Here is a 19,498-nt window from a genome sequence, read left to right as displayed (position 1 = left end):
CACCAGCTCTTCTCTCATGATGTCACCAACAGCATAACGCAAAATTACTGATAGTCTTGCGTGATTATTTACATCTGTACTTTCATCCAAGCACATGGAGTAACAGGCTGCCTTTTGTAAGTCAGTGGTGAGCTGCTGACTAACATCACTTGCCATGCGCTGGACTCGATCTTTAATAGTATTTCTGCTAAGTGGCATCTCAGAGATGCGTTGAATAATTTTTTCCTTTTTTGGCAAATCATGAAAAAGAGAATTACTCACACATAACATGGCCGCTTTGATAATATCCCCATCAGAGAGAGGCATTTGTCAGATGATTTGTTCTAGAAAGATAGTTGCAAAAACTAAGATACTGGGAATTATATTTCCTCAATTTTCCTTCAATAAACGGATTTTTGAAAAACGGATTTATATGAAATCTTTGTTAAAATTTTTTTATGTGTTTTTCAAAAAATGTTTTTTATATGTTTACAGTTTTGTAGACCCCCGATGAAGGCGTTTTAGCCGAAACACGGACCGTGTTGGGTCCTAATAAAGGTTTCTTTTGGAGCATCTTACCTTGATGTGGTGACTGATCACATGAATTGCATTTAGAACATTTAGATGTTTATTCTGGTATCTTTTATGATTATGTGAGCCACATGGAACTGTGTAGGTCATTGTGGAATAGAAGCTTTTAATGTAATGTTACATTAACTTCCCTACCACCATCATGCTTTTTCGGGGGGTGACTTTCTGACTTCTCTTGCTTCCTTTTGTCACCCCCCATACTTTCTGAATTTCTCCCCAAGGATCCTTTTTCCTGTCACAGGATACTTTGCACCATGTCCAGTCTTTTTACATCTTTAGCAAGATACGGCCTCCAAAACTGAACACAATACTCCAAGTGGGGCCTCACCAACGACTTGTAGAGGGGCATCAACACCTCCTTTCTATCCTCTCGCACCGAGGATATGTCTCCAAGTTCTGCCCAAGAGGGAAGGGTTAGGACAGTTGTTGTAGTTGGTGATTCGATTATTAGGCGTATGAATAGCTGGGTAGCTGGTGGACTTGAGGATCGCCTGGTGACTTGCCTGCCTGGTGCGAAGGTGGCGCACCTCACGCGTCACCTAGATAGGATTTTAGATAGTGCTGGGGGGGAGCCGGCTGTCTGGGTGCACGTGGGTACCAATGACATAGGAAAATGTGGGAGAGAGGTTCTGGATGCCAAATTTAGACTCTTAGGATTAAGAATTGGTTATTGGACAGAAAACAGAGGGTAGGGTTAAATGGTCATTTCTCTCAATGGAGGAGAGTGAACAGTCGAGTGCTGCAGGGATCTGTACTGGGACCAGTACTATTTAACATATTTATAAATGATATGGAAATCGGAACGATGAGTGAGGTGATCAAATTTGCAGATGATACAAAACTATTCAAAGTTATTAAAAACACGTGCGGACTGTGAACTATTGGAGGAAGACCTTAGGAAATTGAAAGACTGGGTGTCCAAATTGCAGATTAAATTTAATGTAGACAAACGCAAGTGATGCACATTGGAAAGAATAATCTGAATCACAGTTACCTGATGCTAGGGTCCACCTTGGGGGTCAGCTCTCAAGAAAAAGATCTGGGTGTTGTTGTAGATAATACGATGAAATCTTCTGTTCAGTGTGTGGCAGCGGCCAAAAGAGCAAACAGGATGCTAGGAATTATTAGGAAAGGGATGGTGAATAAGACTGAAAATACTATATTGCCTTTGTATCGCTCCATAGTGCATCCACACCTTGAGTATTGCATTCAGTTCTGGTCACTGTATCTCAAAAAAGACATAGCAGAATTAGAAAAGGTTCAAAGACTAAAATGATAAAGGGGATGGAACTCTTCTCGTATGAAGAAAAGCTAAAGAGGTTAGGGCTCTTCAGCTTGGAAAAGAGACGGATGAGGGGAGATATGATTGAGGTCTACAAAATCCTGAGTGGTGTAGAACAAGTAGAAGTAAATCTTGTTCCAAAAGTACAAAGACTAGCGACACTCGAGGAAGTTACAAGGAAATACTTTTAAAACAAATAGGAGGAAATATTTTTTTCACTCAATGAATAGTTAAGCTCTGGAACTCTTTGCCAGAGGATGTGATAACAGCGGTTTAGCATAGCTGGGTTTAAAAAAGGTTTGGACAAATCCCTGGAGGAAATGTCCATAGTCTGCTACTGAGACAGACATGGAAAGCAACTGATTTGTAGTATGGAATGTTGCTGCTAATTGGGTTTCTGCCAGGTACTTGTGACCTGGCTTGGCCACTGTTTGGAAAACAGGATACTGGGCTAGATGGACCATTGATCTGACCCAGTATGGCTACTCTTATGTTCTTATGTATATGTTCTTCTTGAGTTTGTTGATTTCATTTTTCATAGCTGATATTTGGAGACAGATGGGGCAAGCTCTAAACTTCCAGATGGTTTGTCTTAGAACTAAGGCACAACATATATTGCAATGAATGAAAGTCACCTTAATATGAATAACAAATGTGAGAAGATGTACTATGTTAAGAGATATCAGTGAGCAAGATTTTCCAATATAGGGTTTACTGAAGATAATTGTCTCTTGGTTTTCCTATATAGGGAGAGGTAGCCTAGGGTTGGGTAGGAGAAGGTGTGCAGAGAGGAACCATAAAGTCAGGAAGAGGACAGAAATATAGCAACTTATAAGAGAGGAAAGGGAGGTTTTGTTTTTGTTTTTTTAAAAAAGGTATTATTACAAGGCAACCAAAGTGGTTAAAGGGATGGTGCCAAGGCCTCTTAAAGTGTAATATTCTGAAGGCTTTAATATCCAAGAAGTGTAACCTCGGCACATCAGCAAACCCAGAAGTTTCTTTTCTTTTTCTGAAATTTACTTTATTGAATAAATGTAGATAGTTTACTCACAGTCATTAATTGTTCAGAAGTGCATGCCCAAAGGCATGAGGCTTCATAGTTCTGAGAGCTACAAGGGTGGTAGAAATCTGAAGGAAGGAAGCTTGTTGCAGAAATGGGAGGTTGATTAAATAGATGGAAGCAGTTCAGAAATGAGTTGCTGGCTTTGTGCAATACCTTATGGGAAAGAATGAACAAGGTGTTTCCTTCAGGGGAACAGAAAGACAAGTGCTGTGGTGGCAAAGATGTTGAATGCAGTGGTGGTTGTGTTACATGTGAGACTACATTTTGCATCATGCATTGCTCATATATCTTTGCAGTGAGGACTGCAGCAGTAAAAATCCTTAGAAATGAGAATAACAGTAAAGACATTAAATGCATTTTAGGGCCACACTATAGACTAGTGTAAGGCTGTCGGAGGACAGACCAGATGGAGTGATTTCCGTATGAGGAATGGGCTCTTCAGCTTAGAGAAGTGAAGCCTGAGGGGAGATATGATAAAAATCTATACCATAATGAATGAAAATGGAACATGTAAATGTTAAATGTGTTGTTTACTCTGGAGAGAAAGTAAAAAGACAGGGGAGCACACAATGAAATGATAAGTCATATATTTAAAACAAATTGTAGAAAATATTTTTTCACTCAGTGCATAGTCAAGCCCTGGAATTCTTGTGGGAGGATGTGTTAAGGGCTGTTAATGTAGCTGGGTTAAAAAAGAAAGCTTGGAGTAGTTCCTGGAGGAAAAATCCATAAACCATTATTAAGGTGGGATTGAGGAAATCCAGCAATATGAAACCCATCTCCCTTATGGGATCCTGCTAGATACTTGTGACTTGGATTGGCCAATGTTGGAAATAGGGTACTGAGCATGATGAACCTTTGCCTGAGTTAGTATGGCAATTCTTATGTTCAGATGGGAGGGTGAGTAGGGGAGTGCTTTTTCTTTGTTAGGGTGAAGTGGGGGGGAGATTTAGAGGATGTTTTATCTTTGAGAGAATGGGAGGGAGGAGAGATTAAGAGTCCCTTGCCCAGGAATAGTCCTCTAATTTTCTATTTAAGCTAGCTATCCTAATGATTGCTGGATAAGCTGTCTGCTATCACTAACACTTCAGTGCTAATTGGCTAACATCTTCCACTGGTCTGGTATCACTCCTGAGACTTCCTAAGTTTCAGCTGTTAAATATTTTAGTAGGCGCCCATATTTAGCCACTTTGTGAGTTGAAATTTTTACAGCCATTGAATTTAGGTGACTAACTCCTTTATTCAAACATATCTAATTAGATAACTGTTAGCCAATGCTGTGAAATATTTGAAATAAAAATTAAGATTTACTTATTTCTTTCTATGCCACTTCTTATTTTTCAATTCTTTTTTATTAGGTTTAACATCATCCTCCAAAAATGGCAGTTGTGAGATGATGTATTTGGTGCCCACTGAGGAGGTAGCAAAAGCTGCAGCTGAGAAAGAAGGTAATTATTTTTATTATGATATTAAACCCATTATGTTTTTGCATTTATTAAGACTTCTTCTGTTTGTGATTGAGTTAACCATTTTGCAGTCTGCATTTTTATTTTTAAGGCATACTTGTTAGCATATATGTCAAAAGTAAGGGTATAGTGTCTGAAAAACTAAAATTTACTAATATTAAAAAACATTTAATAGGAGCATTGATGATATATAATTACCCAGGCCAGCAATTGTTCAAGTAACCAAAAAGTTAGTCATAAATATGATCATATCTGGGGTGCATTATATAAAAAATGATATTCATTAGATAGTAATTCTCAACCATTTGTCTGTCAGGACACACAAAACGGATAATGCTCACATATGTGACACAATTCATACATAACCTTCTCAGAACTTTGGACTGTTACAGAATAGCAGTATAGAATTAAGTGTAAACATGCTGTACATCCACAAAATCAAATGTCTCCCCAACAACAGGTGCAGATCAGAACAAGGACATTTCTCCATGGAAATCACCATATAAAAACATTCTGATTCTTATGTCATCTGAGTAAAACTCTAAGCACATATCAATTTAATATGCAAAAGGCAAATATATGAAATATGTTCTAATACCTATTGGCCAGCGTTTTTGATAATGATGACCACCAGGGGCATAATTAGGCCTGGGTATTCAGTGCTGGCAGCTATGTGGCATCAGCACTGAGTATCCGAGCCTTTGACAGTGTCCAGGCGCTATCCAGGTACAGCCAATATTTAGAGCCATGCTTGTATAGCTAACTGGGTACAGTTAAAATTGCATTACAGGAGCATAGGCAGAAATCCATTTTTAGGGGACCCAAGCGGTGAACTGGGGGGGGGCATGCATTTCCTTTCATTTCTTCTCTCCCCCCCCCTGTGGCATTATATCCTACCATTGCTGGCGTGCCCAAGCCCTGCCAGCTGAAATGGTCTGCTGATAAAGCCCCCTCCCATGCTGCCTGAGCAGCAAAAAAGTCAGCTGCCTGCTTCAGTCACTAACGCCGACACTCTCACACATGCTCAGACAGTGTCACGAACTCAGGGAAAACTTGAGCTCTTGGGCTGCTGCCGATGAACAGCAGCAGCAGGCAAACCTTCCAAAAAGGACTGGACAAAACAGGCAGGACAGGAACAGACGAAGTGCAAAAGCATAGAAACAGGAACAGACCAGAAGTGCGGGGTACAAATGTAACAAAAAAAAAAAGACAAGGTTGAGACTGACACATTGTTTATGAGAAAGCTGATTTAATTGATACGATATTTAATATCATCCTTTCTGACTATATTTAATATCACTCTTTCTGATTTTGTTCTTCTTCAGACATTATGCATATTTTGAATTCATGGCTGGTCAACAGTTGCCCCTGATGCAGCCTTGTAGGCAAAATGTGGCCAGGTTGATAATTGTGATTTTATTTGTGTATGAAAGTTTTTTTATATCACTGCTGTATAATCATCTGGTGGTCTGCTGTCATTACTGATTCAGGATGGGGTTCTAATCTGTGGCTTATGTACTGCATGCATGTCAGCTAGAGGTTCGATGGAGTTTACATCACAAGGAGTTGTACAGAGGCAAGAAGAATAGAAACAACCAATGAGAAAGTTTACAGGAGACAGGGAGCTGAGAAGTCAGTTTGAATTGCTATGTGCTGTGTGTGAGTAAGGTCTCATGGAGGGGGGAAGGGGTAGTTAGAATATATCAAAAAGCAGAGTCTTCACTTTCCTTCTGAGCAGTGGTGTGCTGGAGCAAGAGCCGGTTGTTAAATTTTCTTCCGGCTTGCGAGCCGGTTGTTGCAAATAGCGAGCCGGCTCTGGCTCTCCTCCCTCCCTCCTCCCTCCCTTCGGATCCGCCTCACCTCCCACTTGTTTTTTAAATTCTTGGCTTCCAGCGCCGAGTCGCCGACTGTCCTGAGTCCTCCCTTGCCGATTTGCGCTTTAAAAATGGCCGCCGAGACTTCCAGAGGCGGCCTTGCAAGACTTCGGCTGAAGTCTCGGCGGCCATTTTGAAGCGCGAATCGGCAAGGGAGGACTCAGACAGTCGGCGACTCGGTGCTGGAAGCCAAGAATTTAAAAAACAAGCGGGCGCGTGGTGAGAGACCGGATTGGGAGGGCGGGAGGGAGGAGAAGAAGAATTTCATAAAACAGCTCGGGAGGGGTTGGCAGGGGGGAAAAGAGAGTCGCTGCTGGGCATGGGTGGATGGAGGGGGTTGCTGGACATGGGTGCATGCAGGGCAGGGGAGAGGAGGGTCACTGCTGGACATCTGGGTGCATGCAGGGCAGGGCAGAGGAGGGACGCTGGGTATGGGTGCATGCAGGGCAGGGGAGAGGAGGGTCACTGCTTAACATGGGTGCATGCAGGGCAGGGGAGAGGAGGGTACACTGCTGGACATGGGTGCATGCAGGGCAGGGGAAAGGAGGGTCACTGCTGCACATGGGTGCATGCAGGGGAGAGGAGGGTCACTGCTAGACATCTGGGTGCATGCAGGGCAGGGCAGAGGAGGGTCGCTGCTGGACATGGGTGCATGCAGGGCAGGGGAGAGGAGGGGAGAGAGAAGAAATGCTGGACATGGATGGAGGGGAGAGAAAAGTGAGGAAGGAGATGAGATGAGGGAAAAGGAAGAGAGGAGAAAAACTGCACATGGATGAAGAAAATAGGCAGAAGCTGAGGACCAGAAATGAAGAAGAAAGGAGGAAAGAAATAAATGGAAAGGAAGCCCTGGAAACGGAGTTAAGAGGACAGATAGCAGCAGAATCGGATACTGGGCCAGCATGATCAGAAAAACAGTCACCAGACAACAAAGGTAGAAAAAAATCATTGTATTTTCATTATAGTGTTTGGAATATGACTGGAACCTGGGATCATTTAATTTTTTTTCCTGGCGAGAGTAATGCATTGCCCCCCCTCCCCCGCCATAGCCAGCTCTGCAATTTTGGGGGGGGGCGCAGAGGTGGACGGGGGGGGGGGGGGGGCGCTGAGGTGGACCGGGGAGAGAGCCTGTTGTTAAAAATTTACCAGCACACCACTGCTTCTGAGTCTCATATAGTCTGAGTCTCATATAGTTTGATTCTGTGCGGATTGTGGTTGGTAGAGAGTTCCATGCCTTGATGGCTTGAAGGGAGAACAGAGAGTTGATCTGACTTATTCCTCAGCCAAATCTTAATATACAAACAAACCTGTTATGGAGACGGGAAGGCGGTAGAACTAGAGATCATGAAATGAAGTCGAAGGGGGGCAGACTCAAGAAAAATGTCAGGAAGTATTTTTTCATGGAGAGTGTTAAATACTTGGAATGCCCTGCCGCGGGAGGTGGTGGAGATGAAAACGGTAACGGAATTCAAAAATGCGTGGGATAAACATAAAGGAATCCTGTTCAGACGGAATGGATCCTCAGAAGCTTAGCGGAGATTGGGTGGCAGCACCGTTGGTGGGAGGCAGGGCTATTGGTTGGGAGGCAGGGCTAGTACTGGGCAGACTTCTACGGTCTGTGCCCTGAAAATGGTAGATACAAATCAAGGTCAGGTGTACATATAAAGTAGCGCATATGAGTTTATCTTGTTGGGCAGACTGGATGGACCATACAGGTATTTTTCTACCATCACCTATTATGTTATTATTATTATTATTATTTATTACATTTGTACCCCGCGCTTTCCCACACAATGCAGGCTCAATGCGGCTTACATAGTAATTTGAAATACAAAGTCATATAATAGAAATGTCAAAACATTATAAGTTGAGCTTGATAGTGTATGATTAGTATAAGAGAGGGTAGACAGGATAGGATAGTATAATTTGGGAGAAAAGGGGTAAGGAGGGATAAAATAAAGGGGAGATGGAGAAGAGAAGGATGGGATGAGTAGAGGGGGAATCGGGAGGTGGGGTAAGTAAAACCAATGATGGGGTCGTTATCTAATTCAGAACAGAATTGGGAGTGGAGGTTGATAAGATTAGGTTGGGACATTAGGATAGGCTTGCTTAAAGAGATGAACTTTCAGCATTTTTCTAAAGGGCAAGTAGTCGTTAATTAATCGGATTGGTCTGAGTAGAGCATTCCAAAGCTGGCTGTCCAAAAAGGAGAAACTGGATGCGTAGTAGGTCTTGTATTTAATTCCTCTACAATTGGGAAGGTGTAGGTTGAGATAAGTTCGTGAAGAAATAGATCTATTTCTGGCAGGGAGGTCGATCAAATCACTCATGTAGCCGGGGGATTCTCTGTGTATGATCTTGTGAGTCATTGTGTTGATCTTGAAGTTTATTCTTTCTTTGATGGGGAGCCAGTGGAGCTTCGCTCGAAGAGGTGATGCACTTTCGAATTTTGATTTGCCAAAAATAAGTCTGGCTGCCTTGTTTTGGGCAGTTCAGTATTTGGGTTTTGCATCCTAAGAGCACACTGTTGCAGTAGTCATTCTGTTTCTGAGTCTGACGTCCTGCACGTACAACGTGCAGCGACGTCAGACTCAAAAGAAACTTTCGTCGGCGCCAGCTTCGGTGGAAAAATGAAAGGACCTCGGCTTGGCTGGCGGGGGTTGGGGGTCCCCCGCCAGCTGATGGAATTCTTTAAAGGCAGCCGGCAGGGGCAGGAAGACGCGGACCTCGGCTGGCGGGGGTTGGGGTCCCCCGCCAGCGAAGGTAGGCGAGCAACGGAGGGGGAGGGTTGGCAGCGGTAGGGGGGTCCAGGGCGAAATCTGCGGGGGCCCAGGCCCCTGAGGCCCCACGCAGATACGCCCCTGCTATGGACATACGTGTTAGATTGTTGACCAAAAAAAAATTCTTTTTATGTCTTAAAAAACATTTTTTATCGTAACCAAACCTGCAGGTGGCATGTGATCTGGGAGCCTTTCCTAAAACATGTATAGTACAACTGAGGACAGAGACTGGTAACAATGTGGTTGGGTGGTCTGAATAGGCTGGGGGGAAGGTGGGAGGAGGGAGTTGGGGGATTCTGGGGGAAAATCTGAAAGTTTATAAAATAATGAAGTTCTATTGTGCTGTTCTTTGCAGTTTGGAATACTATTTCTTGGTGTTTCTTGTAGTGCTTTGAATTATGTACTTGTGTATAATGCTTTCCTGTTGCATTCTGTACTGATTCTTTAATTTGACAATAAAGACTTCATGCAAATTAAAAAAAAAACAAAACATTTTTTATTTACCATTTTAGGGTGTTAGTCCATTCTTTGTTTTTCCTCTTGTTGATTATTGTAATCATGTCTTCACAGGTTGTCCTGTGATATTAGTAAGACAGTTTCAGACTCTGCAGAACAGTGCAGCTAGATTGATCTGTCGTGCAAAGTGTTTCAACAGTGCCACTCCTTTACTAAAGAAACTGCACTGGCTCCCTGTACAAGCTCTTATTTATTTTAAAGTTTGTTCTTTGGTTTTTAGATCCCTTTACGGGCAATTGCCTAGATATGTTAATCGTTTTGTACTTCTTTCTGACCGTATAGGTTAAACATGTTAAATGTACTGTTAAATGTACAAGATATACTCACATGAGGTCATCATGTCAAGTTGCATTAAAGTGGAATTTATTCCCCCTGCATTTGAGATTGGAAAGGGATTACCTAAATTTTCATAAGCAATTGAAGACTTACTTATTTATAACTAGTAAAAAAAGGCCCGTTTCTGTCAGAAATGAAACGGGCGCTAGCAAGGTTTCCCTCGGAGTGTGTGTGTGAGAGACAGAGAGTGTGTCAGAGACAGTGTATGTGATAGAGAGTGAGTGTGTGTGTGTACGCCCCCTCCCCCCTCCCTTTATGGTCTGAGGCCCCCCTTCCACCCCCACCTTTCTGGTCTTAGGACCCCCTCACCCCCTCCCTCCAGCCAACCCTGTCCAGCGACCCTCCTGTCCCCCTGCCCCCCCCTGCAGCCACCCATGTCCACCGACCCTCCCCTCACCTTGCCCCCCCTGCAGTCACCCATGCCCAGCGACCGTCCTCTCCCCTGCCCTCCTCCAGTCACCCATGTCCTGCAACCCTCCTCTCCCCCTGCCCCCCTTGCAGCCACCCATGTGCAGCGGGAACCCTCCTCTCCCCCTGCCCCCCCTGCAGCCACCCATGTCCAGCGACCCTGCTCTTTCACCTGCCCCTCCTTCATCCACCCAGGTTGTGTAACGAAATCTTCGGGGCAGGCAGGAAAGATCCACGGTCCTACCTGCCCGCTGCTAGTGCTGGCGCTCCCCCGCTGCTGGATCGCTGTTCAAAATGGCCACCGAGACTTCCAATGGCGGTCTCGCGAGACTTCTACTGAAGTCTTGGAGGCCGCCCTTGTAAGTATCGGCGGCCATTTTGAACAGCGATCTGGCAGCGGGGGAGCGTCAGCGCAAGCAGCGGGCGGGCAGGACCGGGGATCTTTCCTGCCTGCCCCGAAGAATTTGTTACACAACATGGGTGGATGAAGGAGGGGCAGGTGAGAGATCAGGGTCGCTGGACATGGGTGGCTGCAGGGGGGGCAGGGGGAGAGGAGGGTCGCCGCTCGACATGGGTGGCGGCAGGGGGAGGGGAGAGTCGCAGGACATGGGTGGCTGGAGTTGGGGCAGGGAGCTCCACTCCCTGCCACTTGGAATCAGCTGTTAGTAACGTCAGCCTGGCTACGGAGCCTAGCTCAAGAAGGAGGCATGGACACAGGCAGTTCCCGATTAGAACGTTGGTGGTGAGAATTATTATATAGGAAGTGTCTATGTTGTTCCTTCTTGTTTTTTTTTAGACTGTTTATATTTTATTGTATGTCCTAGCAAAGGCTAGCTTCTTTGTTGCAATCCATGCAGAACCATTTGTGGTATTTGGTGGAATATAAGAATAAATATTATATTGTATTGAGACACCAATGTCTGGCCTTATGACTTCATGGGGTGGCTCAAGGTGAACTTACCTCTCCTCATTTCCCCAGTAGTCTCTGCACCATAGCAGGCATCTCTTCCAATGTGTGGCCAATGCAGGGGAGGAAATAGGGCATGGGAGGGTAGCATGGTTTTGCATGGCATGGGGAGGGTAGAAATCATGGGGGCACTGTATACACCTGTCCCCATAATGGCATATATGTTAGAGGGAAATTTGTTATTGGGCACGCTGTATTACTGAAATACATGGGGGAGAGAGAATAATGTACATGGGGTCATTTTTAATAAATGTTCACTTACAAAAAGTGTCTGGATGAATTCATTTCTTGTAGCCAGGGCACACTAATGTACCTATGGGGGTGTCAGGTCCTGACTTTGCACAGCCTCCTCCTCATCACAGTCCATGCTTGGCAGCATTGGTCCCTCAGTCTGGCACTCTGCAATTGAGGGCTAGGTTGTGGAGCATATGTAGTAGGCTGTCAATATGTTACAAATTTTAGCTGGGATGTAAAGCAGTTTCCCCTGATCAGTCCAGACATCTGAATCATAATTTCACAATACCAAATATCCTTTCTATCACAGTTCTGGTTTTCCTGTGAGCCTAGTACCTCCTCTGGTGCCTCCTGGAGGTTGACATTGGGGGTCAGCAACCAGATCCATAGGGGATAGCCTCTATCACCTGCAGGGAAGGGAACAAAGAGTATATTAGTGAATGTTTACCTGCTGTATGGGTTGGCACCTCAAAAAATTGATGGTCCCTGAGGTTTGCAAGGTAGGCTGTGGCACATGGTGAGTGTCATCTGTGGGGGATAGCTAGATAGTGATCGTAAGGGTGTGGGTGGGTGCAGTTAGCTCACCTAGCAGTCATCCCCTATCTGGTCACTTTCAAAATAGTCATATATTCTAATTGGTACAGGATTTAGGCATCAGGACTGGATCCCAGATAACATGCACACAGATCAGTTATGATATTTGAGGCATATGTTTAGACAATGGTAGGACTTGATTCCTATAGACTGCCTCCTTTCCTGCAGCTGGTCTAATGCAGATCTGTGTACAGACTATTGCCTCAGCTTAGAGTGGAACTACAGTCTATTGCCTGAGCATAGAGGGGATTTGGTGTTGCTCTGGTTCTTGTTCAGGGAAGCAAATATATTTTATGTCGATTCTGAGAAAGGCCTGTAGAAACTAAGCAACTCAGCATGAAGCAACTGTTTGGTTGATGCATGCTGTGGCCCCCAAAAGTGTCTGGAATTTTATATTTGTTACATTTGTACCCCGCGCTTTCCCACTCATGGCAGGCTCAATGCGGCAGGCAATGGAGGGTTACGTGACTTGCCCAGAGTCACAAGGAGCTGCCTGTGCTGGGAATCGAACTCAGTTCCTCAGTTCCCCAGGACCAAAGTCCACCACCCTAACCACTAGGCCACTCTTCCACTATAATGAGGCTGTGACAAAGAAGACTAGGGCTGTTGTGACCAGGTGAATTTTCAGTGCTTATCCCTTCCACATTGTGGGCTCTAGGCCTGTCTCCAGATGGTTATCCGGGTGCACTGTTGTTTCCTTACCAAATCTGAACCTCTGCAGACAGCTCATCGGTAATGTCCATGAACAGTATTCTGGCTCTGTATAACCTCTCTCTTCTGCAAGCCAGTACTCACAAGAGCAATTTCTTGGTTCCATTCATACTTGTACCTACCACTAGTAGCACCCAGTAGCCACCACCAGCTGGTACAGGATCACACACACACACACACACGTGCATGCATGCACGCAGAAACAGACACAGACAAATAGTGGAAGATGGACATAAATACACACACACACACACTGGCTTTTGTGATTGGGGCAGGAGGTGATAGAATTGGAGAGGGTGTTTAGTAGACAGGGCCAAAATGAAACAGAATTGTGTGTTACCAGGACTGTAGAAGGTTAGGTGAGTGCAAAAGGTTGCTAGTTAGAAGATGAGTGAGACCTGACCACGCACTGAGACACCAACCAGCAGTATCATGCACCAACTAAAGCTCCAGGTGGAAAAAGAAATCACTCTCATTTAGTCACTATTTGTAGCAGGGGTACATTTGGGCACATCCTTTTGGTGCCTCATTAATTCAATCTTTGTTCCCTTTGAATATTGAAAGTCCATTATTTTTGAAGATACTTTTTTGTCTTGTATCAGGTTCTGTTCCTGAATCCAGCCGCTCTTCCTCTACCTCCTCATTAGAGAACAAACACTCCCAACAGGTTCACCCCCATCAACGAAATACAAACAACAGTAACAAGAGAGCAGCATTTAAACCTGCAAGTAATTCATTTAGGACCAATACAGGTATCATTCTTATTTTTACAGGATTTCTTTTTTAATTCTTCAGTTGTATTATCCAAACAAAAAAAACAGCACCACGGGCCTTTAAAAATGGAACACAGTTCTTTAATGAATGAGCCTTGACAAGGCTCATTCATTAAAGAACTGTGTTCCATTTTTAAAGGCCCGTGGTGCTGTTTTTTTTGTTTGGACTTTAGTTTGTACTTTGTTCCCTCTCTTTTGTTACATCAGTTGTATTATCAACATAAATTTATGATAAACATCATATAGCATGTTGATATTTATTTTACACGTTCATTTCTTTTTAGGAAAAAAAAGTATTACTATACTAAGAAATTCTTATCCAGTAACACTTTCTCCTTCTATCATAGTAGATGATTGCATATAGACTATATGGCCCACCATATCCGTCCTTACTTTACAGTAAAAACTTGTAAGTCATTCAGATAATGGCTGCATGGATTAAAAAATACATGCAGAACTTTTGTCTTACTTGGCTATGATGCTGTTGTGACATCCTTGCTTTGCTTTTGCAGTGTAATAAGGATGTGAATTGTATAGGTTATATTAACAGGAAACAATTTTATCTGGGCTGCTGGATTTGGATTTAGCTCATGCCTTTTCATTGTTAGCTGGAGTGGGTGGGCTATATGGGTAACTGCTCAGGGCACCAATATGCATAATGCTACCACCATGTGGGCTATAGGAGCAAACTAATGACCATGTCATTGACGGGGGAATCCTCAAGCAACCAGCTGGAATTTCAGAGAGAGACTCCATCATGCCCTCAGACTCCTTGGAGCTTGGCAATGAATTTGATCTTAACACCACTGAAATATACATAAATGAATCAGGACTGTGAATTGGTCACTAGAATAAAAAGAAAATTAATTTGGGGGTGAGATTGTTTTACTGTTTTTAGGTAAATGTTAGGTAAAATCATGAAACATATATATTTGTTACATTATTGTTTTAATATGTACACATAAAATATTCCCTCAAAAATTATTTACTGATGTTTCCTCTTCACCTAACAGGACTCCAAAATCGTGCTACATCAGTTGGAAATGTTCATCTTGATGAAACGGATATTCAAGTTGGAGACAAAGTTCTTGTGGTTGGGCAAAGACTTGGCACAGTAAGATTTTATGGGAAAACAAGCTTTGCTCCAGGTAAGGTAGACAGGTTATTTCATATTATTAAAAAATATTTTTTATCAGTTGGATATAGGTACATATCAAAACAAGTCCAGGATAAAAGTATAATTCATTTTCTCTGCAGATAAGCAGGATGAACTGACCACATTCGTGGGTGATATCATACAACAACACCAATGTGGAACATTTTCTATATAATTGTGAGGAAATCTAGAAAACTCATGAACACGCAGGACTTCCCATCCAACCACAGTTACATGGGACCCCCTCTTGTCCATTTTGTTCAAGGCAGTGTTGGATGTGTCTTTCTACACTCGCTCCAGAGAGTGCAAATATACATTATGGTTTAGAGCCTCATCTGTTAGCCCATTTCTGCTTCTTATTGATGTAGATTTCTTCTTCATTATACCACTTTTTTATCATTTTTGTCTGGCCTTGAGATTTCTTTTCCTGTTGATATATGTTGTTTGAGCAACCTCAGTTATTCCGTTTTTTTATTGCAAAGATTTGCAGATTTGATTTTGCCTTGTCTGGTTTTCATACAGTGGCCAAAAAGAAAACCAGCAGCTTCAAGATATATGCCTGTTTCAGCTTTGAGCTGCATATAATGTTTGGGGTTAGCACAGGGTGTACTTAGCTGTGACATCTACACAAAGATGTTGCCCACAGCCTTCAAGCTCTGGCAATAGAGTGCAGAATATTTTTGCTGCAAAAGTTTGGTCCAACAATACTGGAACCAGCATTACTGACAGACTGAGGAGTTGTACCATCGACTAGAGTGCATAATATCTTTGCCACAAAAGTTTGGTCTAACAATACTGGAACCAAAATTACTGACAGACTCAGGAGTTATACCATCGACTAGTGATGCTTTGGTACCAAAGGAGTCTTCTCTTCTCAATATTAAGATTAAAACATAGGCCTAGGAGCAGGGATCATTCCTGCTTTTACCACTTGGCTCTTGAGAAGAGCTCTTCAAAGTCAAGCTCAGGTTCAAGAGGAAACTGTATGATAACATTGAAAGAAGAGTTTGAAGCATCAGCACCGCTTTTCAGTGCATGGATCTGAGAGTAAGAAAGTTAAGACTAAGTCAGTTCTTTCCCAACTAGTTTTGCCGAAAGGTCAATCCATCCTCCCTCTTGCAGACCTAGCCATAGCAGTCTCTAGGGATCTAGTCCTTAGCTATTGGTACATCCCCTAAGGCTGTACAAGAGGATGCCTCCTGTCTGACTGAGTCCACATAATTGTTGGAATCAGCATCTTTGAGGAGAGTTGAACAAGAATATCCTTGAGGCCCTTACTTAGCATGAGGTGCAGATGTCAGCATCAGTTGTACCCTGATGCTGAGGAAATCATAACTGACTTTGAGGTCTAGACTTCCTGACTTAGTGTCCATGTAGTTTACAGTGATTGTGAACTAAACAACCTTGGAAAGGGAAATCTCTCTTGCTGTGTAACATAGCAACATAGAACAATGAAGGGTGATAAAGACTATCCAGCTCATTTTCGAAAGTGATCACCGGCCATTTTCCGACATAAATCGGGAGATGGCTGGCGATCTCGGAAAAGCGGCCAAATTGGTATAATCGAAAGCCGCTTTTTTGCCAACATCGCCGCTTTTCCGTCGCGGGCCAAAGTTCAAAGGGGCGTGTCGGCGGCGAAGCGAAGGCGGGACATGGGTGGGCATGGGTGTGGCTACCAGATGGCCGGCTTTCGGCGATAATGGAAAAAAAACCCGGCGATAAGCAGTATATCGCCGGGTTTACTTGGTCCTTTTATGTTCACGACCAAGCCTAAAAAAGGTGCCCCAAATGACCAGTTGACCACTGGAGGGAATGGGGGTTGACCTCCCCATACTCCCCCAGTGGTCACCAACCCCCTCCCATACTAAAAAGAATAAAACTAAAAACCTTTTTTGCCAGCCTGTGTGCCAGCCTCAAATGCCGTACCCACCTCCATGACAGCAGAATGTGTTGTATCCTCCGACAGCCGTTCCCTGGTTGTAATGTGGCTCTCTGGTGAGTGTGACACCTTTTCTGTTAGGTGCCCTGCAGAGTCACATCAGCAATGCATTGTGGTGGGTGTAGGGTACTGGGCTCTACTCCCATGGTGCTTTTCCACCCTGCTAACTGGGTTCAGAGTGTGCCCTGTTTTGTTTCTGGTAGTCCATGAGGTAGTAGCCATTTTTGTAAGCCAGTTTTAGATCCCTTTCATGTGTCCACCCACATTAGAGAACATTATTACTTTGAATGTGGCTGAAAGAGGGCATTGTACACCATTCTGCCAGCTCTGACCTACTGCTAATCTTAGTACCAGAGAGACTCTTTGCCAGTGGGGCACAACCTCTGATCTGCAGTTAACTGTGAGTAAACGTGCTTATTCAAATAAAGGACTTTTTCAAAGAGATTAGTCTTCAGGTGTCAACAGGTTTGCCAAGGTTATACAGCAGCAACAAGTCCTAGAGGCCTGCGTGTATGCAGGTCCCTGGAGCACTTTTAGTGGGTACCGCAGTGCACTTAAGGCAGGTGGACCCAGGCCCATCCCCCCCTACCTGTAACACTTGTGCTGGTAAATGGGAGATCTGCAAAACCCACTGTACCCACATGTAGGTGCCCCCTTCACCCCTAAGAGCTATGGTAGTGTTGTACATTTGTGGGTAGTGGGTTTGGGGGGGGGGTTGGGGGGCTCAGCACCCAAAGTAAGGGAGCTATGTATATGGGAGGTTTTTCTGAAGTCCACCACATTGACCCCTAGGGTGCCCAGCTGGTGTCCTGGCATGTCAGGGGGGACAAGTGTGCTACAAAATGCTGGTTCCTCCCACGACCAAATGCCTTGGATTTCGCCGGGTTGGAGATGGCCGGCATTTTTTTCCATTATCGCTGAAAAACAAACCCGGCCATCTCAAACCCGGCGAACTCCAAGGCATTTGGCCGGGCTAAACTGTATTATCGAAAAAAAAAGATGGCTGGCCATCTTTTTCGATAATACGGTTCCGGCCAGCTGTAGCGCCGCCGCCGCCGCCAACATAGATTGCCGGCGATCTATTTGGCCGGTGACGTTCGATTATGCCCCTCCACGTGGCCTATCCAGTCTGCCCATCCATCCCATCTACTATCCCTTTCTCTTCCTTAGAGATCCTACATACTTGTCCCAAGATTTCTTGACTTCAGATAGTTTTCATCTCCACTACCTCCACCTGGAGGCCATTCCACAGATTCACCACCCTTTCCATGAAGAAGTATTTCCTAAGGTTATTCCTGAGTCTGTCCCCTTTCACCTTCATCCAATGCCCTTTCATTTCAGATCTTTTGAATTGAAGGAGACTCACCTCCTATACATTTATGCCACAGAGATATTTGGAACCAATAACAGGTAGCTTATGTAGGGAAGAGAAAATCATTATTGTTCAATGATAAGCCTAACTACTAATGTTTTAAATTTACCTATAAAGATATTTTTGGACTAGTAGAAGATATTACCCAGTCATTAGGACAACAGTCCAACAGTAGTAACAATTCATAACTTCTTCAATGGTCTGATTTTCCAAATCATTAAAGTGACTTTCATCCAAAATTGCTTAATGAAATTTTTCTTAATTTTCTTAAATATCATTCAATTCCCTCTCCAGTTTTGGCTCCCACTATAATGGATTCCAAAATTCAACTTGTTCATTCATTTAAATATTTGGGCACCTATTTGAACAACCATTTATCATTCCAGATGAATATTGCTATGGTTGTTAAATGATATTTCTTTATTCTTCATCAGTTCTGTTCTGTTTGCTCACTTCTTGATTTCTTTGCTCAAAGCACAATTCTCTGGTTGCTTATCCTTTCAAGATTGGATTATTGTAATACAGTTTTGGCAGAGTTTCCTCAGATTACTATTAAACGGTTACAAACAGTGCAAACATTGCAATAAAGATTCTCTGTCATGCCCCTTAATACAACCATTTGACTCCTTTACTTATTCGCCGTCACTGGCTCCCACTTCATTTTCACTATCAGTTCAAAATTTTGACTGTTGTCCAAAAATTGTTATATTCTGGTACTGCACCATATCTTTTTTTTTTTCACCATTATGCTCGTATAAACCATCCAAGCATATATGTTCATCTTCTGAAGTTTTGTTTTCTATACCAAGTTCTTCGCATGCTCGCTTAGAAAGTATGTCACTTGGTATTTTATTTTCTAGGACCCAAGCTGTGCAATGTATTGCCCCAGGATGTTAGGGCAGAACTGATAGTTGCTGGTTTTAAAATTAAATTCAAAACTTACTTGTTTTCCCAAGCTTTCTTCACTTAACCTGGGTGATATAATGGGGATCTGCCTGCAATATAACATAAAGGTTGTGATTGATTGTTTTAGTGATTATATTGCTAGGATTCATTGTTTGGTTTTTTATTTTTTGTTAATTTATGTTGGTGTTCTGGTTTTGATGACCTATTCTTTTATTATTACAATGGTGTTCTTTTCTTTATTATATTATTTTATGAACTTTGTACTCTGTTTTGATGTACATGGGTATAAAGAGTAGTATAGCAAATACTGATTAAACCATAAACAGTACTCATCACCTTCTTCACACTTGAGTCAATTATCCTCCATTGTAACTCTGTAATTTTTATGTTCCAATGTTGGACTACACATTCTGATAGTACATTATTTACAATCTGTGATTTATGTTCATTCAGTGTTAACCATATAGGTTTAGATATTCTATCTTTTTAAAAAATATATTTATTGTAGGGCTGCATTTCGATTAAAATTTCTAATTGCTATTAATCACACAAAC

The 19,498-nt window shown here is 43.1% G+C and overlaps 1 protein-coding gene across 6 annotated transcripts in view; it reads left to right on the top strand.

The window, feature by feature from the left end:
- The window catches only part of CLIP4 (CAP-Gly domain containing linker protein family member 4), a 168,181-nt gene that overhangs the window by 125,675 nt on the left and 23,008 nt on the right, over positions 1 to 19,498 (top strand). For all 6 annotated transcript variants that reach the window (XM_030196127.1, XM_030196123.1, XM_030196125.1 and 3 more), the window contains 3 exons: positions 4,274 to 4,363; positions 13,401 to 13,550; positions 14,585 to 14,719. In XM_030196127.1, coding sequence (XP_030051987.1) covers positions 4,274 to 4,363; positions 13,401 to 13,550; positions 14,585 to 14,719 — 375 coding nt within the window. The remainder of the gene's footprint in view (positions 1 to 4,273; positions 4,364 to 13,400; positions 13,551 to 14,584; positions 14,720 to 19,498) is intronic.

The sequence above is a fragment of the Microcaecilia unicolor genome, chromosome 3 (assembly GCF_901765095.1).
Source record: "Microcaecilia unicolor chromosome 3, aMicUni1.1, whole genome shotgun sequence".
Taxonomy (NCBI): Eukaryota; Metazoa; Chordata; class Amphibia; order Gymnophiona; family Siphonopidae; genus Microcaecilia; species Microcaecilia unicolor.
Note: the sequence above shows the minus strand (reverse complement) of the source record. Positions and strands in the feature narration are given on the sequence as shown.